This window comes from Furipterus horrens, unplaced genomic scaffold, assembly GCF_987537825.1.
Source record: "Furipterus horrens unplaced genomic scaffold, mFurHor1.1.pri manual_scaffold_13, whole genome shotgun sequence".
Taxonomy (NCBI): Eukaryota; Metazoa; Chordata; class Mammalia; order Chiroptera; family Furipteridae; genus Furipterus; species Furipterus horrens.
The window spans coordinates 41,407,244-41,430,541 of NW_028327183.1; the positions used below are offsets into that span (position 1 = coordinate 41,407,244).

A 23,298-nucleotide genomic window follows, 5' to 3' on the forward strand; every position below is an offset into this window, starting at 1 on the left:
TAGCAAGACTAAAAGGCAGCACTTAATGACCAAAGGCAAGGAGGTCATGGTCACCGTAATGAACAGTAGAGTCAAAGCAGTAATCAGAATAGTCTGACTCCCAGAGACCGGTAGCTTTAGCCAGTTGATCACGGTGTTCCTGGAAATGAAAGAAATAGGAAATCTACTAAATTCTTACTTGGTCTGTATAAGTAAAAGAGCTCTAGGCCAAGTGAACAAGTCTAACTTGAATTATAGGAACAGGATGTTATGGCCCCTCAATCAATTCTCACACTTGGGCCAGTTTATAGACCCAGAACCCCTGGAATGAAAGAAATGTTGGGTCCCCTTTAAGAAAGACCCCAGTACACTACCAAAAATTTATAATAGTATTCTTTCTCCTAGTCTTTTCCAAAGAGACTTACAGTCTTTTACCAGGGTAACAGTGCACTGGGGAAAAGACATAATCTGACCTTTTGGGAACCACTGGACACTGGCTGTAAACTGACACTGATTGCAGGAAACCTAAAACAACACAGCGGCCCGCCAATCAGAATAGGGGCTTATGGAGGTCAGGTAAGCAATGGACTTTCAGCTCAGGTTCAACTCACAGTGGGCCCAGTGGGTCCCCAAACCCATCCTGTGGTTATTTCCCCAGGTCTGGAGTGCATAATTGGAAAATGTGCCTTAACAGCTGGCAGAATCCCCACATGGGTCCCCTGACCTGTGGGATGAGGGCTGTTGCAGTGGGAAAGGCCAAGAAGAAGCCACCGGAGGGGGGAGGTAGGCGGGGCAGGGGAGAGCAATGCGGGAGAGATGGGACAACTGTAATAGAACAACAACTTAACAATGATATTGGTAACTTATTTTTTTAAAAGCCACTACAACTGCCTCTGCCAGGAAAATATAAACCAAAAGTAATACCACATTCCTAGAGGGATTGCAGAGATCAGCGCCACCGTCAGAACTTGAAGATTTCCGGGGTTGGGATTCCCACCACACCTCCGTTCAACTCTGACCTGCGCAGAAGAGATATATCTTCAAACGACAAAACAGTCATACGTTGCTTAACAAAAAGGATACACTCTGAGAAATGCGACATTATGCAATTTCATCTTTATGCAAACATTATAGCATGCACGTAGACAAAGCTAGGTGGTACAGCCTACTACATACCTAGGCCATCCTGTATAGCCTATTGCCCCGAGGCTACAAGCCTGTACAGCATGTTGCTGTACAAAAACAATATGAGATTAAATCAAGAACAAGAGAAAATGATGCAATCAGGAGACACGGTAAATGCAAGATGTATGAGGCTGTTGCCACTGTAACACAGCATACTGTTTCATAGCAAACATTTCTGCTATAACTAAAAAGAGCACACTCTAAAATAACAATTAAAAGTGCACTGTACTAGATATATAAACAGTAACATAGTTGTTTACTATCATTATTATGTACTGTACACAATTTATGTGCTATACTTTTATATGACTGGCAGCACAGGCTTGCTTACATCAGCATCACCACAAATACATGAGTAATGTGTTGTGCTACAACATTACAACAGCTATGATGTCACTAGGTGATAGGAATTTTCCAGTTCCCTTATGATCTTATGGGACCACAGTCATATATGTATGATAGTTCATTGTTGACTAAAACATCATTCTATGGCAAATGACTGTGGATTAGCGTAAACTTAATCAATTACAGCTGTTGTACCACCTGTGCTTTCATTACTTGAGCCAGTCAACACATCGTCTGGTGCTTGGTATGCAGCCATTAATCTGGCAAACACTTTTTTTCTCCATACCTATTAGTGAAGATCCGCCAGCCGGTCTGCTTTCAGCTGGCAGGCCCAGCGGTGTACCTTCACTATCCTAGTGCAAGGGTATATCAAGTCTCCAGCCTTGTGTCATAAGTTAGTTCACAGTAATCTTATCATCTTTCTTTTTCACATAGCTCACACTGGTCCGTCACATTGATAATGTTATTCTCACTGGACCTAGTGAGCAAGAACCACTGGTCTGCTAGAAATTTCACTGAAGTAGAAGGATTTATTTTATATTTATTTTCCATGTTCTGATATGCAAATGCCTTACCAATAAGTCTACCTCAAAAAGCTGGCTATCTCCTTTTCACTTAGTTCTTTTTCTGGAGTTCTGATCTGTTCTTTCATTTGGGCCACATTTCTTTGTCTCCTCAATTTGACAGCCTCCCTGTGTTTGCTTCTGTGTATTAGGTAGAGCTGCCACACCAGTTACACTGTAAGGGACACAGCCTTAAGTATTAATCAGTGTGGGGCAACCTGTTTCACAGTGTGGTGCTGTATGTTGGGGAGGGTCAGAGAGAGGACAATTCCACTTTTCCCTTTACCAGTCACTTTACCCACTTCCTGTATGCAACTGGAACCCCTCTAGCTGTTGCCCTGGTGATGGTTCCCATAGTGGATGGGTCTGCATATGTTCTAGGATCATGGGGCCCTCAAAATGAACTCTCCTGAGAGGTGGGTAGTTTCTTCCGCTGCCCCAACCCCCATTAGTTTTCACAGCCAGAAGCTATGAGGCTTAATTTCCCTAGCTATGGAACTGTGAGCTGCGCTGTCTGGCCTGAGGTTGGGATCACTCCCCCGGTGCCTGTCTCAGCTTTTATCTGCCACATGTGAATGAGGGACTGCTTGTTCTGCTGGCCACAGCCAATATAGTTTGATTTTATGGCAGTTCTAGTTGTTTTTGTTTTGAAGTAGTTGTAATCCCTCTTATGATTGTGCGAGGAAGTGAAGCATGTCTCCCTACACCTCCATCTTGACTGGCTGGCATAATCAGACCTTTTGGAGGTTACTGGACACAGGCTCTGAACTGACAATAGCTCTATCATGAACTGAGTGTTGTCTGACACACCAAGCCATAAATCTGGGGGTGCACAGCTGTACTCCATAATCAAATGAAAGTGATATATACATGATGTGACCTGAGCAGGCCCTGAAGGCACAAGTAAGGTACATGAAGAAGTAGCTTAAATAGTCATGGTCCCTACTCCTGCTACACTGTCCTCTCTCTCAGCCACACCTATGGGGTTCTGTATGACATGCAGGCACCACTGGAAAGTGGACAGCTACAGCACTACTGCCCCTTTCTGGGACATCCCTGAAGGACAGTGTTGAATGAAAATCCTCTCAGAGGGCAGACCTTTGGGCAGTGAACCTAACTGTTCATTTTGCTTGGAAAGAAAAAAGTCCACATGTATGATTAAATACCAGTTCATGGGCTACGGCCAATAGTTTGGCTGAAAGGTCAGGGACTTGAATATGATTAGAAAATGGAGAAATATATGGCTAGACCTCTCTGAAAGCTCAAGTGGATAGGATGACCTGTTCTGTAGATACCAGTCAGACTCTCCCCAGTCATCCTTGTTATCACTTGGTGAGCTCATGAACAAAGTGGCCATGGTAACAGGGATGGAGGTTATGCATGGGCTCAGCAACATGGATTTCCACTCACCAATACCAGCCCGACTTTGGAAACCACAAATGCCCAGTCTGTCAGCTCAGAGGTCAACACTCCCTAGGTTGATCAGTGGCTACCTGGTGGCAAGTTGATTACACTGGACCACTTCTATCATGGAACAGGAGCATTTTGTTCTTACTGGAATAGACACTTACTCTGAATACAAATTTGCCTTCTGGCACACATGTTTCTTCAAAAGCTACCACCCATTGACTCATTGAATGTCTATCCTACATCATGGTACTCCACAGAGCATTGTTTCTGGGACTCACTTCACAGCAAATGAAATGCAGCAGTGGAGACCTGCCCATAGAGTTCACTGATCTTACCACCCTGAAATAGTTGGCTTGATAGAAAAGTGAAACGGCCATTTGTAAACTCAGTGAGATACCAGCTAGATGACAATATCTTGTAGGGCTGGAGGAAGGTACTCCAAGAAGCCATAAAAAATCTGAATATGTGATGCTGTTTCCCTCAGACCCAAGAATCACAGATCCAAGACTCAGGGATGGAAAATAGAAATGACGCCACTCATTATTCACTCTAATGATCCACTAGTGAATAGTCTTCTCTCTGTCCCCAAGACATTATGCACTGCTGACCTTGAGGTCTTAGTTCCAAAAGAAAAATGCTTCCACCAGGAGATGCAACAACGACTCCATTGACACACCAGGGTTCCTCACTCTCAGGCTATCCAGAAAGTGCAGAACCTTGGAGAGCGCCAATCTCAGCTCTATCCTTCCTCCCCCACTGGGACCACAGGTCAGAACAAACGAGAGGCTGCTGAGCACAGAGATTGTGAGAGGGCAGCAACCACAAGGACAGCTGCCTGGAATGGGAACAGGTGAGGCCACTGGCTGAGGCTGCCCACAGAGGACCAGAGAAAAGGTGGTGCAGGAAAAAAAAACAGGAATGGGGAGGGGGAAAGATGAGAACACGAGCATTTGTGGGGTTCTGCTGAGGCCTTTGATGGGACTGTGTATGTGAAGCAATCACAGGACTGGTGATGTCACCATGCACAGAAAGCACTAATGACAGCCCTGGATCAATGTGGCCTTAACACCTGATGCTCAGCCATGGGCACAGGGCACACGTAAGGCCCAGGTCATGATGCATTTCACAGGAAGCTGCTCCCACTACCTGATCAGGGGCACAGGGAAGGGTGTAGCGCTGTGTGTCCCCAGGATCAGGGTTCCCATCCTGGGCACCAGGCCCTAGGAGTGTGTGTGTGGGGATTGATGACTTGTCCATCCTGCCCCTTCTGCTCCCCTGACATGGACCTTCCCTCCTGACATGCCCAGTTTCCTGCTTCTCCTTCTCCCCACAGACCCACCATCCAGCACTCCAACCACACACACCACCTAGCAGCACCCAATGTGTAAATTCCTGGAAATATGAGCCTGGTAACATCTCATGGAAGGAAAAGGCAGGACCAATGTACTTACAGAAAACGGAGACCAAAACTCATGGACCTGGAGCATAATGAAGCATTAACATGATATGTTTGACCCATGTGAAATGTCTATGAAATCATGTCAAATAAACATGGTAACTGCTACACTTCCATCCTTGTCCACCAGAGGACAGCAGAGATAAGCCACAGCCAAGAGGCACCACAGGAGCTGCTTACACCCCCTAGCCCACCCCAGCCCTCCCATTCAGCAGCACCCACAGCCCAAGGTCCAACCTCACCAGCATCACTTGGTCCACAGTCCTCCTCACTCTCCAAGCTCCCCACACTGGACTCTGTCAGCTCCTCCATCCAGCCAGGTGTCTGTCCAGTAAAAACCGGCCCTCTGCAGGCAGCTCCTCTCAACACACCTTCCACGTCCTTCAAGGGGTGAATGCCCACTCACGCTTCAGGTCACACTGAAAAGGCCACTTTCTCAGAAGTGCTCTCTGTGATCCCCAGACCAGCTGAGACTCAAGCACATGCTTCAGACATACCAGACACTTGCCCTTCATGGTCCTTCTCTCAGTAATTAACACCTTACTCCCATGATTTCACTGAGTCACAGTCTCTCTGTATAAAATAAACTTCATGAGTACAGGACCCACATATGTCCTATTCTCTGTGGGTTCTCAGGGCCCAACACAGGGCCTGAAACATCACAGATGCTTAGTAAATACTCATTGAAGGGTTGAGGAAACCACACAACAGATGCATGTAACCCATGTGACACCTGGGTCAGAGTGTGTTCCTTATAGACAGAGGCATTGACGTCAGCATGGGAAGAGGCCACCAGGTGTCCATGACTGTCTCAGAGACAGACCTTTACCCCTTTTAGAGTCATCATGATGGACAGGGACCTCCTAATAGTGAAGGTTTGGACCCACTTCATTCCCAGAAAGTCATATTCCTCCCCAGCTCTGTCCTGTGAGTTGACTTCTCCGTGGATAATAATGTGGTGGGCCTGGGCAGGCAGATAAAGTCCTTCCTCTTCTGACAGAGGCCCGACATGGAACAAACCCTGGATTCTCCACCCTGGTGAGTCACCACCAAGAAAGGAGGGAGTCCTTAATGACCACAAACTGCCCATCCACAGGGTGCCTGGTCCATGGGTACAACTGCCTGTGGTCCCCAGAAGACATCTAACCAGCCAGCCCATGGTGTCCTAGGGAACAAGGGGCATTTCTCATGCAGAATGGGTTGCTTCCACCTCTGAGGGGCGGAGGGTCCCACTGGGCCTCCCCATCCCTGGCTGCATCTCCACATAGAGTCTCTCCAGCTCCTGAGCCCTGTGGGGAGGCCTGGAGCAGATGACAGTATTCCTCTGGACAACACCTGTCCTCTCACAAGGCTCACCCTCACTGGGATTGAGTCAGGAATCCAGTGACAAGGACCCAGGGTTACTGGACACTCAGCCTTGTGGTCAGAGCCCACCTCTGTCCAGGGCTCAGGGTTAGCTCACACCCTTTGGAGCCTGGTCATCATCCTTGGTGCACCCCTGACATTGGCTGCAGGCCTCCTACATGCCCTCCAGGTGGCGCCATTGAGACACACAGATGTGAACTTGGCTTTGGCTCAGGAGGTAGAAAAAGAGCCTGGTTTCCATACCACAGACCTTTCTGGGCCCCTCCCCCATGCCTGCTCTGTCCCACCCCCTCCTTCCAGAGGCCTAGGAACACTTGCTCTGCAAGGGGTCCCTGTGCTGCTCCCCACTGCCTACCTAGCACCACCTGTGGGCAAGGCGGGGTGACGACAAGCAAGTCCCCCAGGCAGAGGACAGAGGCTGCCCCATGGACAGGCTCAGCCAAAACACACAGAGAGGGAGGGTCTCCCTAAAATCATCATCCTCGAGAACCAAGGAACCCACAGCCCCCAGACCTCCCACCAATGTCTTTATTGCCAGGACACGCAGGACACCTCTCCCTTCACACCCAGGAACTGCAGGTCCTTCTGACACACCCAGTCCAGGATATCTGTCCTCAAAAGCAGAAGCCAGGCTGCTGACACCTGAAGACAGAAAGTAGCTCCCCCCACCAGCCATCACCCAGCTTGGCCCTTTCTCTCCCCAGAGTCATCTCTGTGACCTTCCTGCTGGGAGGAAACCCAACCTCCCCAGCGCACTTGAGAACATGGGGAAGAACCAGTGCCCAGCTGGGCTTCTGTTTCACAGACAGAAATAGTCCCCAGGTTTGGGGACCCCAGGAGATCTCTGTGTGGTGCTGACAGACTTAACACCAGGACACGGCAGAGGCCCACTCTGGGGTGAGAGGGTTGTCCTCTCAGGGGAAGGGTCTCCATCAGCCTTGCTCCCATGCTCCTGTAATTTTTTTTAAACAAATAGATTTAGATGTTTATAAGAAATGTCAAATGAAACATTCTGTTGGATTTATTAATAAGCACTGGGTTCTCACTTCTGCATTTTGTTCACTGATGTGTGCTCAGTTTCTAAGGGCTTGGTAGAACAATATAACCTCAATAAATATTTGGTAAATGAAAAAATAAAGGAAAGAAAGTGTGCCTCACAGACCAACAAGATAAACCTCCTCTGAGAGCTTGTGAGGTACAGAGTGTCTGGTCCACCGCTCCCCTGCCAAGCCGGAATCTGCATTTTTAACAAGTACTGAGAACCCTCTCTGCGCACTAAAGGGGAGGGGTGACCCACGCCCATATCACGGGGTCTCATTCTGGCCAGGAATCCAAGTTAGCTGGACAGCTGTGAAGTATCATTTCTAAGGAGTCACCTGGGCATCACAATCTTTATATCAAGTTCGACAGGTGATCTGATAAATAATGGGGTGACATCCCTGTGACAAGTTTTCCTGATGTCACCCCAGGACTCTTGCTCTGGAAAAAAAGCCAGAAAGGATAAGAGAGGCCTGAGGGTGACGCTACTGTGCACCCAACGGGGAGCTGTGGGGAACGCTCTGGCCCCCGCTGTCCCAGGCTTGCGCTCGTCCAAACAGGTGGTGCGCAAGGGGGGGCGGGGGGCTAGCAGGGTGGATTCACTTTGGGAAAAAGCAGAGGCCTCAGCAGGTCCCAGGGTCTGAAATCTAGACCAAAGGGAAAGACGGCAACAGGAGAGGCAGGAATGAGGGAGCGAGGAGGAGGGACCTGGGCGCAGACCCCGCCCTGGCCCACGTGACCGGGGAGCGCTCCTGAGCCCGGGCAGGCTCGCCGCACCTGGACACCGGCCGCAGGTCGCACACTTCAGGAGAGTGGTGCTCCTGAGCGTTTCTAGAATCCGAGCTCCTCTCCCGGAGAGAGGACCGAGCAGGCGGCAGACACCATGGAGTCCCCCTCAGCCCCTGCCCGCAGAGGGCGCGTCCCCTGGCAGGGGCTCCTGCTGGCCGGTAAGCAGGGCCAATCCCTCGAGGTGGACGGGAACAGAGATCGGCTGGGTCTCCTGGGGAGGACAGCGCTCTGCGAGGGGACAGAGGGTTTCTGTTTGGACCCGAGGGGTGGGGATAGGGGAGCAGAGTGGGATGGAGGAACGGGTTCAGCAGCAGGAAAAGTTCATGATCTGGAAGTGGGGAGGGGCAGGAAAACCTCAATTACACTCAGTTTTACAAGTTGTAAATAATTTCTGGAAAATGATGATAATAATAACGATTTATTTCAGGGAGATACAAGAAAAACAACCAAGGGCACTAAATGTTGTCCTTACCACCAACCTCAGAAATAAGCAAATACACCCAGGAGGTGCAGGACCCTGGGGTCACTCACTCACTCACTCACCGCAGGTATTTGCAGGCACTGGGGCTTCAACAAGATCAGACAAGCCTCTGCCCACATGGAGCTCACATTCTATGCGGAGGAGACAGACAAGGAAAGATCTAGATGTGATGTCAGGTGCCATGAAGGGACAGGTCAGAAAGTGAAGACAGAGGGTCTTTAAAGGAGGTGGTCAGTGAAGGTGTTTCCCAAGGACGCCCCTGAGTGTCAGCAGGGGTCTGAGGGCAGTGAGGGGTGAGCTGGGCAGACACCTGGGAAGAGTATTCAAAACAGAAGAAACAGCAGATTCAGAGGTGCTGAAGTAATGGTGGCCGTGCTGCTGACTGTGACCATGGGAGACACACACACAACACAAAAGAGGGCTGAGAGATGAAGAGACCTGCTCAGGACCCTGGGCCTCATCTTTCCATCCCCATGCATAGATCCAAATATTAATCAATTTCTCTCCTCCTTCCCAGTCTCACTCTTAACCGTCTGCAGCCCACCAACCGCTGCCCAATACACTATTGAATCGGTGCCACCCGCTGCTACTGAAGGGAAAGATGTGCGTCTCCTCGTCCACAATGTGCCTAAGGATTTTGGAAGCTGTGACTGGTACAAAGGGGGAAGTGTGGTCACAGACCATCAGATTGCAAGCTATAGAACAGGAGACCAAAGTACTACCCCCGGGCCTGCACACAGCGGTCGAGAGACAATATACCCCAATGGATCCCTGCTGTTCCAGAACGTCACCATAAAGGACACAGGAGACTACACCATACAAATCATAACGAGAGATTTTATAAGTGACAGAGCAACTGGACAGCTCCGTGTGTACCGTGAGTGATTCCTCTGACCTCAGTGTGTCGGGTGGGGTGAATTCTACTCACACACAGGACTGACAGCCCTGGACTCCGCCTCCACCCCCTCTGCATCACGTCCTGGTTGGGTTTGGGCATTTAGTGCAGGACACACACAGTGGAGACAAACCACCTAAGTTCAGAGTCCCCTCCCGGATTCCAGTCCTGCAGACATTCACACAGAGAGAAGGACCAGTCTGATGGGAGAAACTCAGCAGAGAGGGACCAGTCTCAGTGCAGCCCCTTGGGCCCCTCCCCATGACCATGACCCTGAGAAAGACCCTGCAGGGCTCGTCAGGGCCTGGTCTGAGGAGTCCCCTGCAATCCTCACAGAGAAGTTCAGCCTGGTCAGCCCCTCCCTAGACCCCTCTCCCAGGGATTCTGGCTCCAGGGACCTTGGGGAGTCTGTATCAGGTTGGGTTTGTACTTCTGGGAAGGGCTAATTTGGAGCGATGGTTTCCTGGGTGCCTGAGTCACAAGGCTCCTGAGCTGGTCACCAGCCAGGGATCAGCCTCAAAGGCCACATCTGGCAGGGGTTCTTCACCTGAGACCATGCATGAAGAGCACTTATGGCCAAGGTCCCCAGGCCATTAGCTACTTGCCCTGGGGACATAGGAGACTCCAGAGGAAGGTCAACATCCCCAAAGAGGAGCAGAGAAGATGCTGCTCACAGCTCCTCATGCACCAGGGATCAGGCCAGGCTGTCCTCTCTCGTGGACACAAATAATAATAGAGGCTGTTCACTGGGACAGCTCCTCTATTCCAAGCTTTAGGTCAAGAAATTGCAAAAGGTTTTCGGTTCCTTCACAGGCAACCTGGCAAACCTGAGACCATTTATCATCTATGATGTTTATTCAGGGGAAACTGAGTTGCAGGGGGTACATTCACTCAGAGTCACACAGACCATGACTGTCCAATTGGAGTCATGCCAAGGCCTGTCTGCAGTGACAGCGCCACCCTCTCCTCCACTCCAGAGGCCTTATTATGCATATGTAGACCCTGAAACCAGCAGCCAATTCAGATCTTCTCTTAGATGTTGCCAGTATAGGAGAGATTCTGGTCTGGGGAGTGAAGGGAAGTGGAGAATTAATCTGTTTTTACTCCAGAATCAAATTACCTGCAGTAGCAATCAGAGTCAGTGCTGGAAATGCCCAGGGCTTCCCCTCAGGTGGCTGATCATCAACAGCTCCCTGCACTGGACTTGAAATCACCTATTTGTTTCCTGATGTGTTGATGTCACTCTCACTAGATATAAAGGAAAGGACTTTACCTTCTTACTCCTCACTCTACACTTGCAACCAGGTCAGGGACCAACATGTAACACCCAGTTGCTTCTGACGAAGAAGGAAATAATTATGGTGAATGAATGAATGAATGATAATATCTAAGAGAATGGAATCTGGGTACACAGTCCTAGGAGATTTTTGTCCCACCTGTTCCCTGTCCATCCAGGGGCTGATTCCCGTGTTCCATCCCTCTGACCACCTGCCCCTGAAGACCACCCCCAGGAGCCAAGTCTCATAATGACTGTGAGCTGTTCAGCTGTGGGAGGGTTTTCCCGGCAACACTGGTCCTGCCGTGGGGCAGCCGTGGACTCTTGATCCCTGGGGTCCTTGAAGTCATCTATAACCCCCACTGCTCATCAATACATTTCTGGCTCCCTCGGCTCCTTCCATGTCCCTCCTCCTCCTCCTCCTTCACTCTAGCCACACTGCACTGCTCTGCTCTGCTTCCTCTACCCTGCAGTCTCCCTGGATTCTCCTGCTGACACCTGTGTCCAGGCCCACCCTCCTGCGAAGTAGCAAAGAACACAGAAATCAATCAGAGCAGCAGCCCCTGGCTACATCGTGATCCAGTTTCCCAGGTCACCAGAAGGAAAAGCTTCCACTGTGTCCCTGTGCAGAGCTCCTTCTCTCCCTGATGCCAACAAAAGAAAAGGCCACGTGACAGGGACATGTAAACCACTGAACTGCACTCTATAGGACCCTACCAGAAAGTCAAAGGCAGGACAGGTCTCAGTCCCCAACAGGGCTCACTTCAACCCTGACTCGAGACCCATATCTGTGTCCTGGTGTGAGGCTCCCATTCCTCCCAGTGGCCCCTAAAACTTCCAAGGTGGGGCTGTGACCTGCAGCCTCTGACTGGCTCACCTCCCCTGCACACACGTGTGTCCCCATGATGACAGCTCTGCCATAGGGTGGGATCCTCAGACGGTGAGGTCCATCAGCCTCTGCCGTTTCTCCCGGACGCTCTCCAATTTGAATGAATTTGATCAAACTCCAGTTCTGTTTCCTGAGTTATGTGGGGGCTCCTCCCCATTGACCTGACTGTCACTGACACTGGTGACAGGGGCCTTCTCCCACAATTCACTAACGTAACACACATTTTCTACCACTTTGGCATCGTTCCTCCCTTTATGCAACAGAGACGCCCGCACTTGCCCTCTGATCGCTTCTGCCCTCTTAGCAGGACTCACGCTCTCTCTCTCCCCAGGGAGTCTCTCATTTCACACCCACTGTGGCCTCTTCCTTTGGTCACCATGTGACCCTGGTTGGACTGCAGAGCTTGGTCTCTGAACTTCAGCATCTTGTAGACAGACAGATTCCTCCAGAAACTGGTCTTAGATCTTTGGGGCACGAATAATGATTTTCACATATTCTTTCCCATGAGGGCCATATTTTCAGCAATTCAAGGTCCCCCACTTTACACAAACCACCCCTTCTGTGTGTGCTATTCTCTGAGCATCTGAGGAAGGATCACTGTCGCCTGCAGTGGAGAAAGGACAGTACAGTCCAAGGGCAGAGAGCGTGGTTGTGCTGCCAAAGCCGGCCAGCTCCCATGTCCCTCACTCTTCTCTAAACCATCCCTGGGCTCAGCACTCCCCTTTCTGGGGTCACTGTCTCATGTCAGTGACCTGTGAACTCCTGGGCACACTGCCACACCTCATGGTCCTGCAGCCCGGGTCCTGAACTGACCGCCAGACTTGCCTTTGGTCTCCCATGTGTGGTTTCTGTTCCAACACCCAGTCCCAGGCCATACTGCCCAGTATTTGTGGGGTTTAAAAACTTCGGGATGCCCATTTTTACTCATCTCTAGGATAACTCTGCAATGTGAGGCTTTAGTGGAAACATATCTTGACCTAACAATGTAGGTCTGTGCACCGTGAAGGAAGTCGGCACCCACACATTCCAGGTGAGACCCTAAGAATGGTTAGGCATTCAGCTGGTCAGTGAAGGATGAGGACAGGGGCCAGTGGTCTGTGACTCCCAGGCCTATGTCTTCATGATCAGACCCTGGTACTAACTGACACCTGAGAAAGTCCGTGCTTTTCCCCCAGACATGGAGAGGCAGCCTTACATTCTCTGAGCGCTCAGATCCTCATATTGTGTGATCCACAGACCTGCCGTATTCCTTTAAGGATTCAGGTTAGCTGAGGTGAAAGATGCCAACTCTGATTGAAGAAGGCTTTGAAAAAGTCAGAGGTACCACAACAGACATTTTCTCTGTATCTGCACAGTGGAGTTACCCAAACCCAGCATCACAAGCAACAACTCCAACCCTGAGGAGCACAAGGACCCTGTCGTGTTAACGTGTGAACCTGAGACTCAGGGCACCACCTACCTGTGGTTGTTCAAGAGTCAGAGTCTCCCAGACAGAGCTGGGCTGGAGCTGTCCAAGGACAACAGGACTCTCACTTTATACCCTGTCACAAGGAATGACACAGGACACTATGAGTGTGAAACCCGGAACCCAGTGAGCACCAACCGCAGTGACCCATTGTTCCTGAACATTCTCTGTGAGTAAATTCTTTCCCTCCCTGGCCCAGGCTGCCACCCGAATCCACACACCAGAGGCCAGACTATATCCCTCACAGACCCTCCCCCTGGACAGCCAGGCTGGCCAGGACTTCCTGTCCCAGGAAAATCTGGGTAGGCCTCAGGGTTGGGACAAACAGGTTAATGTCTCAGACTCAGGCTCAGTGAACACAGGGGTTATGGTTGGGACTTTTTAAAACAAGGCTGTGACCCAGGTAGAGGGAGACTGTGGTCCTTACACAGACCAGGAGCCTCCCCTTCCCTCTGATTACATCATGTGTGGCTTTGCTCTGTTTGCTGCAGATGGCCCGGACGCCCCCACCATTTCCCCCTCAGACTCCCATTACCTACAAGGGGCAAACCTCAGCCTCTCCTGCCACACGGATTCTAATCCACCTGCACAGTATTCTTGGCTTATCGATGGGAAGCCCACACAGCACACACAGGACCTCTTTATCCCCAGCATCACTGCGAATGATAGTGGGTCCTACACCTGCCTCGCCCATAACTCTGACACTGGCCTCAATAGAACCACAGTCAAGAACATCACAGTGTTTGGTAAGTGCCTCCCGGACCATCGGCACCAAGCTCTGGGTGGAGGTCTGCCTGGGTCTCAGAAAAGAGCCTAGAAGATGTGATCTCCATCCTGTGGCCATGGACACAAATTCTTCCCCTGGACCCTGGACCACATCTCTGTAGACTATTTCCTCCCCTTGCTCTTCCAATTTCTCATGGCAGAGCTGGGGTGCAGCCTTGGAAAGTGAGGAACGGGTTCTCTCAGCCCCAGAAGCCCCATGTGGTGGAGGGGATTTCACAAAGGAAAAAACAAAAGTGCTCAAGTTGCTTCTTCTGTCACTAACACATTCCTTCTGTCACCAATTTCTTTTCTGTCACCTACTCCACGTGCTGCAGAAACCATACGAGGCTTTGAATCAAGCTCACCTCCTTTTCCCCAAACAAAAGGATGCAGAACCTCCAAGCGGGGGTGAGCAGGACAGATACCTGCTCCCTGCTCTGCTCCAGGCTCACCTGGTGTCCGACTCTGCTGCCACCTGGGGTGGGACAGGGATCCGTGGAGGAGTTGCATGGGTGGCCTGTCCTCAATCTGGCCAAACTGTGTCACCCACCGACACCAGAGCCTCCCTCAGGCCAGGCTGCATGGGAATGGGAAGAGAACAGCCATACTGTCAACACATCTGAGCTGTATCCTGGCTCTGAGGTCACCAGCTGTGCAGTGCTGGGTGACATCAGTGGATATGACACTCCAAAGGAGAGCCGTGAACGATGGTGCTTGACTAATTGGTACATTTATCCACTAAGTCCCTTCACGGGGCAGAATGAGCAGTGCCACAAAGATTACAGTTTACAGAGAAAGCTGAGCATACCAGCCTTTTGTTAAACTGTGACTGCTTCTCTCTAGAAATTTCCTTCTCTGTGATATTCAATCCACAGACCAGGAAGTGAAAGTCCTACTCAGATTGAGAAATCCTTTAGATTGGAATTTATTTGGGTCCTAAGGTCATGAAGACTGGCCGAGCTATTCTCATTTTTTAATAAGTTATTTAACAAAAAGGAAATGACTTTTCTTCTGTAGAGAGGGGGTCTGTTCTTTTACAAAGTCACAGAAAGCTCTGGGAAAGAGTCACACAAAAGTCAATGGGCGAAAAATTCCACTTAATAATGAGAATGCTGGACACGTGGGCTGAGAAGAGCTTCCTGGTGCTGATACTACAGATGTGCAGGGGGACAGTCAGGGGTCATCCTGGGGAAGCCTAGAGGTAAGATCAGGGTATAGCCCTCAGATTCTCACCTGAACGAACATATTCATCCTTCAAGAGGTCAGTGCCATCCTCTGGTGATCTTTACAGAGCACACTGGGGACTGTGAGTGGCTGAGATCTCTGAGGAAGAAGCCCGCTCTCAGTCAGTCACCTCCTCTCTCCACAGAGCCCGTGGGAAAGCCCTACATCCAAGCCAGCAACACCACAGTCACAGAGCATAAGGACACCGTGGCCCTGACCTGCCTCACAAATGGCACTGGGATCTCCATCCGGTGGCTCTTCAATGGCCAGAGTCTCCTGCTCTCGGAGAGGATGAAGCTGTCCCATGACAACAGCACCCTCACCGTAGACCCCGTCAGGAGGGAGGATGCTGGGGATTTTCAGTGTGAGGTCTCCAACCCCGTCAGCTCCAGCAAAAGTGAGCCTGTCAGGCTAAATGTGCAATGTAAGTGACCCCTTGCTCCTTCTTACACCTTGGGATGATTGCTCTGCCAAAGGTGAGCAAAATGGAGAGAAGTCACAAGGGGCAGAATGGCAGTAAGGAGACCATTTCAATCAACAGAATGGCACGTGGTTAAGAGCTCTGAATCACATATACTTAGTTTCTTATCCTCGGTCTGGTATTCACTGTGACCTTGCACATGGTTTTTTTATTACCATTTTTAATGTAATAAGATATACATAAAATTTACCACTTTACTTTAGGGTACAGTTCAGTGGCATTAGTACATCATATCAATGGTTAGGCAACTGTCACCACTATCCACTTCCAGGGCTCTGGCATCTTACCAGACTAAAACTCCGGATCCATTAAACGTAACTCCTCACTCCCCCACCGCCAGCCCCTGGAACCCACCATTCTACTTCTATCTCTGTGACTGTGACTGTTCCAGGTACTTCATACACGTGGGATCATGAGATAGTTGTCCCTTTGTGTCTGGCTTATTTCACTTATAATATCTCAAGGGTCATCCGTATTGTAGCATATGTCACAATTTCATTCCTTTTGAAGGCTGAGTAATAGTCCCTTATATGTACCCATCACATTTCATTTATCATTCATCCGTCCACGAACTTCTGGGTTGCTTCTCCCTTTTGCTTATTGTGAATAATACTGTTATGAACAAGGGTGTACAAATATCTGTTCAAATCCCTGCTTTCAGTTTTTTTGAGTATATACCCAGAAGTAGAATTGCCTGATCAAATAGCAATTCTTTGTTCAATTTTTTGTTGAACTGCCATACCAGTTTCCACAGTGGCTGTATCATTTTATGTTCTTGCTGGCAATGTATAGAAGTTCCAGTTTTCCCCATCCTTGCCAACACATTGTTTTCTGGGTTTTTGGTGTGTCAGGGAGAGGGGAGATGTTTAGTAATAGCCATCTTAATGGGTATGAGGTGCATCTCATTGTGGTTTTGATTTGCATTTCCCTAATGATTAATGATCGTGAGCATCTGCTCATGTACTTATTGTCCATTTGTATGTCTTCTTTGAAGAAATGTCTATTCAGTTCCTCTGGCCATTTTTTAATTGGATTTTTTGTTGTTGAGTTGTAATAGTTATTTATATATTCTGGATATTAATTCCTAATCAGGTATATAATTTTCAAATACTTTCTCCCATTCTGTGTGCTGCCCTTTCACTTTGTTGACAGTGTCCTTTGATGCACAAGTTTTTAATTTTGATTAAGTCCAATTTATTTCTTCTTTTTTGCCTTGGCATTTGGTTTTCTAGTCAAGAAATCATTGCCAAACGCAATGTCATAAAGCTTTCACCCAATGTTCTCTTCTAAGAGTTTTTTTAGATTTAGTTCTCACATTTAGACCTTTGCTCCATTATGAGCTAATTTTTTGTATATGGTGTTAAGTATGAAATCAAATTCATTCTTTTGATGGATATCCAGTTTTCCCAGTGCCATTTCTTGTAAAGACTGTCCCTTCCCTGTTTAGGTCTTGGTATTCTTGTCAAAATCATCTGACCATATACTCAGGTGTTTATTTCTGGGCTTTCTATTCCATTGGTCTGTATGTCTGTATTTATGCTAGTACCACACTGTTTTTATTACTGTAGTTTTATAGTAAATTTTGACATCAGGAAGTGCAAATGCTCCAACTTTGTTCTTTTTTTCCCCCAGATTGTTTTTGCTATTTGGGGTCTCTTGAAATTCCATATGAATTTTAAGATAGATTTTTCTACCCCCCCCCCCCAATGTCATTGAGATATCAATAGGGATTGCATTGAATCTGTAGATCACTTTGGGCAGGAAATCTTCTAATCCATGAACACAGAATGTCTTCCCATTTATTTATGTCTTTAATTTGTTTTCAGCAATGTTTTTTGTAGATGTTCAGTATATGTCTTTTACCTTATTAGTTAATTCCTAAATATTTTATTCTTTTTTATGCTATTTTAAATAATTTCTTAATTTCTTTTCTGAATTGTTCATATATAGGAACACAGTGATTTTTACATGTTGACTTAATATCCTGCAGATTTGCTGAATTTATTTTTTACTTCCAACAATTTTTTGTGGAATCTTGAAAGTTTTCTACATATAATATCATATTATGTGCAGAGATAATTTTATGTTTTCCTTTCCTATTGAAATGTCTTTTATTTCTTTTTCTTGCCTAATTACTGGCTAGATTTACAACACTGTTTAGAGTGGAAATAGCAAAAGCAGGCATCTTTGTCTTGTGCCTGATCTGAGAAAAAGACCTTTCAGTCTTTCATAGTTGAGAATGATGTTAGCTGTGGGTTTTTCATAAATGGCCTTTATTATGTTGAGGTAGTTCCCTTCTATTCCTAGTTGAAGCATTTTTATCATGAAAGGATGTTGAATTTTGTCAAATGCTTATACTGATTCAATCTCCTTACTACTTATAGGTCTATCCATATTTTCTAGTTCATTGTGATTCCATCTTGGTAGGTTTGTGTTTCTAAGAATTTGTTCATTTAATCTAAGTTGTCCAATTTGTTGGCATGCAGTTATTCATAATACTATTATAATTCTTATTTGTTCTGTAGAATTGGTAGTAATGTCCCCACTCTCATTCCTGATTTTAGTAATTTAAGTCTTCTCTCTTTTTTTCTTAGTCAGTCTAAAGGTCTGTCAATTTTGTTAATCTTTTTTGAGGAAGCATTTTCAGTTTCATTGATTTTTCTCTATTTTTTTTAATTCTGTAATCTTTGTTGTTCCCTTCCTTCTGCTACCTTTGAGTTTATTTTGTTCTTCTTTCTAATTCCTTAAGTTGTAAAGTTAGGCTGTTGATTTGAGATCTTTCTTTTCTTTCAAAGTAAGCATTTACAATTACAAATTTCCTGCACAAGATTCTTAACTTCTCTGAGCCTCATATTTCACAGCTGAAAATTACAAGTGTACCTTTTCATGGTAGTTTTAAATATTTAATGTAATAATCAGTTAACACTTTAGCAAAATGCCATACACAGTGGAAATGTTCTGTATGTGTTAGCTGTTTTACTACTATTATCATTAGCCTTTATGAAGTCAGGTAGTCCTAGAGTCAAATCCCAGATCCACCTCTTACTAGTCATATGACTCTGGGTAAATTTTTCACCACTGTAAAGCCTCAAGTTTTTTCACCAGTAAAGTAAAAATAATATCTATCAGACATGGTTATTATAGGAATCAAATGGGATATAAATAAAGAATTTAGCACAGAGCCAACACATACTAAGTACCCATAACAGTAACCAACATTAACATTAATCATCAGTCCTGAATTGACTAGCAAGAGCAACAGAAATGAAAAGAAGGAACAGATGCAAAATGATTTATATTTGGAGAGTAGGAGGGGCATTGCACACAAAAATCATTGGGACTTGGTTACTGACTAAATATAGGAAAAGAAAAAAAGGAGTTGAGTGCAAAGCTTCAAGCCTAGCTAGTTTTCATCTGCTAACATACAGCCAACACAGGATTAGACACACACAGTATTTATTGGGAAAAAGCCTGTGAAGGAAAGTGGGATGGAAGTGGGAGGGGCCTGGCAGATTCCTCAGACCACGATGCAGATCTGATTCCTGAGAAGGAGAAAGAGAAGACAGTTTTAGGTTGCAGTGTGGTTCTAAGAGAGTATCTGTAAGGCTGATGGGGAGACTGTGAGCTAAAGTCACCAAGAGAGGAAAACTGTTTCTCACAGAATTTAACTTATTTCGTATCCCCGCTGGGAGCCTTGGGAAGCGTGGTCTTGTGCGAAGACGGTGGCTAACACACCACCTTCCATCAGTTAAGTCCCCACCACAGGGGACCTGAGTGGTACATACTCATGGCTGCCACAACTGGTACACAGAAAAACATGCAAACCCTAAAAAGCTGGGACGTTGTCATTTATAAAAATGGCAATCATTCTTTCTCACATTTCCAAAGCTCCAAAAATATTTCTTTTTAAATATGAGTGCAGAAAGGCCAGGATGGAATTAAGGCAAGTCTGACCAACAATGTACGAATACAGTGAGAGAGAAATATACAAAGATATATAGTCAGCTAATCACCACAGAAGCCTTCCCACAGACTTACGTTCAGACTTATTTCCCAGGGCATCCCCACTGTAAAATAACATCACTTTCATTCATTCTTCTCTTTTCATGACAGATAATTCAATACCACAAAGTCCTGGCCTCTCAGGTGGGGCTATTGCCGGCATCGTGATTGGAGTCCTGGCCGGGGTGGCCCTGATAGCAGCGCTGGTGTACTTTCTGTATATCAGGAAGACTGGAGGGTATGATGGTCTTTCCTCTTGTCCCACTTTCTGCAAGGCCTACTAACCGCCATGCTTGGGAGAGAAATGGAGACTTCCCCTCCATCTCAGGGCCTGGATCTGCTCCTCCTTTCAAACCCATTTCTTAGGACTAATTCCTGTGGCCTCTTCTTCCGTGTCTTTTAAGCTTTCTGTAACCCACTCTCTCTGGTACATGGTTATTCCCATCCCCATCTGGCTTAGAGAGGCAGACCCAATTATGTTCCTTCATCCTCCAGTCAGAGAAACAAAGTCCGGGAAGGAAAATGAATGAAAATATGAAAAGAGAAGCAGGAGAAAGTGAGTCATGTGTTCTGTCAACCGTAGGAAGAGAAGGAGACGGGCAGGACAGGAAGAGAACCTAAGAAAAAGCAGAAACCAAAGACCTCTTGGGCAATAAATAGAGGGGGAAAATAGCATCTACCTGCAAAAGGAAAGTTGTGAGGGTAGAAGCAGGCTCAGGAGCAGTTGATAAAGGAAAGACCTATGTGAATGTCAGGCCAGCAGGAAAGGGGTGCACATAGAGGGGATGTGGGTGCATTGAAGAGGAAGCCCTAGGAAGAGAGGCAGTGCTGGTATAACTGAGCACTGAGGAGCCCCAAGGAATTTTCTGCTGACAATGTCCTTCCTACTTCAAGAGCAAAGGACCTATGCTCGGGAATAGCAGTCACAGTCTCTGATATTTATTTAGGGCAAGCGACCTGCACGATGTCACAGAGCACAAACCCTCAGCCTCCAACCACAGTAAGTAAAGCCATTACCCAGTGAGAGCTGCTGTGTTCCACCATGCGCCCTGCCCTGGCAGGGAGTCCTGGATTCCCAAATACCTGGTGCCTTCTGAATTTTTAGAAGAGATCTCCATTTCCCAACCTGAGGTTGATGTGGGTCCTCACACCCTTCTAGCCACAAAAGATTCTCCTGAGACTCTTCCCTGGTGAGACTCAATCAACTAGATGAGGCAGGCCTGAGTAAGATGGACATTTTTCCAGGAGCCATTCCTCCCCTTCCCCCTCCCCCCCTGTCTCTGTTATGGGTGTGGGCACTCTCCTTTGGCAAGACTTTCCCTGTGCTGTGGTGCTCTGGGTGCTCTGGATCTCAATGCCCCTCCCTGCCATTGGCACCTGATGCTAACAAACACAACTGGGCAAAAAACAAGGCTTTGTGAACTGGAATAAATCTTCAAAAGTGAACTGAGGCTCTATTCCCGCCCCCTCACCCCCACCGCTGTTACTAACACCCTGGGTCTAAACCACAGACTTTGAGGGAAGCTAATTCATTAAGTGGTCATAGGCCACCTCTCCAACCCCCCCTTCCACCAACTTCCACCTCCTTCAGCTAGACATCACAACAGTTTAGGAACACCAGGCCATAACGCCATAAGCCAGCTTTGCATTTTCATGGAATGGTAACTCTTCTTTCACTTCCCCAGGTCCGGGCCACTCTGACAACTCACCTAACAAGGTAAGCACAGCCAGTTTCACTGGCTCGTTTTCTCATGGAAATATCTCTGTGCAAAATGGGTTACTCATGAAGACACAGATATGATCAGTTTTGAGTCAGAGTTCCTCCATGCAGCAATGAACAAAGACATTTTGGTTAACTACTCCCATGGTGAACATAGGCTCTGGAGTTATCCCCATCCTGTGTTGGCATTCTGGTGTTACTCTTAGTATAGTAGCTCTGGGACCTGGGACAGGTAACTCAAACTCTTTGATCCCCCATTTTGTCATCTGTAAAATGCACATGCTGCCCACCGCAGAGAGAAGTTGAAGGAATGAAATGAGCTAACACGTGCAAAACCCCAGCACAGTGCCCAGCATGTGGAAGGCACTGGGTCATTTTTCCTGCTCCGCCTTCAGTCTGACCCTGCTCTTCCTGTCAGAGAATAATGCCCATCCCAATGGGTCTGAGGTCTTATTTCTTTCACTTTAAAATAATTTTACTGAGTTTCTCTCATCTAGCCTTTCAACAGAGTACACATATATATTTAAAATTAAATCATATGTGTATGTTAACAATGTGCATATTATCATGAATTGAACATACCCTTGTAGGAAGCACTGAAATCAGGAAACAAAACAAGTCATGCCCTTGCAAATGAAACCCTCTAGTCACTTCCCTCCAAAGAGTAACCACAATCCTTTCAGTGCACTATATTAGTTTTGCCTGTTTATGCTCTTACATTAAAAAGCACAGTATATCTTATTTGTGCCTGGTTTCTTCCATTCAAAATGATTTTGTGAGATTCTCCCATGCTGTTGTATGCATTTGTAGTTGTTCATTCTCATTGCTGTGTCATTGTATTCCACTGCATGATACCATAATCTACCTCTTCTAATGATCATTCAAAGGATGGCAGCAAGCAGAGATAATGGGCAATACAAGCCCTCCCCAAAGCTAGAAGTTTCAAGGTGGTGAGAACAGGTGGTGCTGAATCACACCAGACAAGGTGAGGGCCTGACCTATGACGCTGTTTTAATTGACCGCTGCTCATGCTTTTCAGACCCATGAAGTTACATATTCTTCCCTGAACTTCAATGCCCAGGAATCAAAGAAACCAACTTCAGCCTCCCTGTCCCCAACAGCCACAGAAACGGTTTATTCGGAAGTAAAAAGGAAGTGATGCAACCTGCTCTGCTCACTGCACTGCTGACTTATTCCAAGCTTCTCATCCCCATAACCAAGCAACCCCTCTACCCTCCGGGAAAAGGAGAAGAAGCCTCTTTCCCCCTTTCACTCCTCATGAGGCACCTCCAGGCTCCTGGTCACAGCCCCTCCCTTCAGTGTCAACAGATGAAAGGGTACTTCCAGGATCTGAAGGTAGCCCAACCTTCCTTGTTATTGAAATTTGGCAAAGGAGACCTTGGAAGAGAGTTTCTAGAACCCCTTGCCCCTCCCCCTTTTCTGACCTAGACTTGTTTTAAACTTATCCATTCCTTCCCAACTCAGTCCTGTCCTGTTGGAGTCTAACTTGATTTTGCCATAACTTCGAGGGTTATGTCCTTATCCACTGAAATGCATGTGCCAGAGAAGAAGAGAGAAAAAAAGTAAAAGCTTCTCATCTCTCCAAAGCCCACTGTGAACTCACCATATACAGAAAAACAAATATATAACCAGTTCTCAACAGAAAAATTCTACACCTGTGCCTGCTGTCAGGGTGCCCACCTGTAGCACCAGAGACCTTGCTGCTTGGCTAGAATCCCACCTATGCCCTTTGGCAAGCCTGTCCTCAGAGAACCCACTAGAAGCAACTAGGAAAACTATAGGTGGTTCTCAAGGAAAAATGCAAAAAAAAATGCATGTATGTTTTAATAACTTCAAGTGTTTTTTCAAGAAAATGCCTGCAGAGGGAGGAGGTTACAGCTTTACCAAGCAGTCAACTCCTAATAGAGACAAACTGCTGGAAATTTCAGAAGGGAATCTGAGATTCCTTT

At 47.2% G+C, this 23,298-nt stretch overlaps 1 protein-coding gene and 1 long non-coding RNA gene across 3 annotated transcripts in view; one reads left to right on the plus strand and one right to left on the minus strand.

Annotated features, from left to right (window-relative positions):
• Nucleotides 1-931: 931 nt before the first annotated feature.
• Nucleotides 932-23,298, minus strand: part of LOC149994730 (uncharacterized) — a 118,757-nt gene continuing 96,390 nt past the window's right edge. Inside the window, exon 3 of the long non-coding RNA XR_016507905.1 lies at nt 932-998. This is a non-coding gene — a long non-coding RNA (uncharacterized LOC149994730). The remainder of the gene's footprint in view (nt 999-23,298) is intronic.
• LOC149994731 (cell adhesion molecule CEACAM1-like) lies at nt 8,093-23,200 on the plus strand. 2 transcript variants are annotated; one of them, XM_090261421.1, is made up of 9 exons: nt 8,093-8,288; nt 9,129-9,488; nt 13,027-13,305; nt 13,628-13,882; nt 15,271-15,549; nt 19,720-19,846; nt 20,556-20,608; nt 21,294-21,325; nt 22,368-23,200. In XM_090261421.1, the coding sequence occupies exons 1-9, from the start codon at nt 8,225-8,227 to the stop codon at nt 22,485-22,487; spliced, it is 1,569 nt and encodes a 522-aa protein (XP_090117547.1). In that variant the 5' UTR covers nt 8,093-8,224; the 3' UTR covers nt 22,488-23,200. The 2 variants fall into 2 exon arrangements, with proteins under 2 accessions (XP_090117547.1, XP_090117546.1); XM_090261420.1 differs by lacking the exons at nt 13,027-13,305; nt 13,628-13,882.

Bases quoted from the DNA above. Each gene is read 5' to 3' on its own strand.
- LOC149994731 (XM_090261421.1), top strand. From the start codon at position 8,225: ATGGAGTCCCCCTCAGCCCCTGCCCGCAGAGGGCGCGTCCCCTGGCAG. The intron at 13,883-15,270 runs GTAAGTGCCTCC...CTCTCTCCACAG, and splicing joins CAAGAACATCACAGTGTTTG to AGCCCGTGGGAAAGCCCTAC. The intron at 21,326-22,367 runs GTAAGCACAGCC...CATGCTTTTCAG, and splicing joins CTGACAACTCACCTAACAAG to ACCCATGAAGTTACATATTC.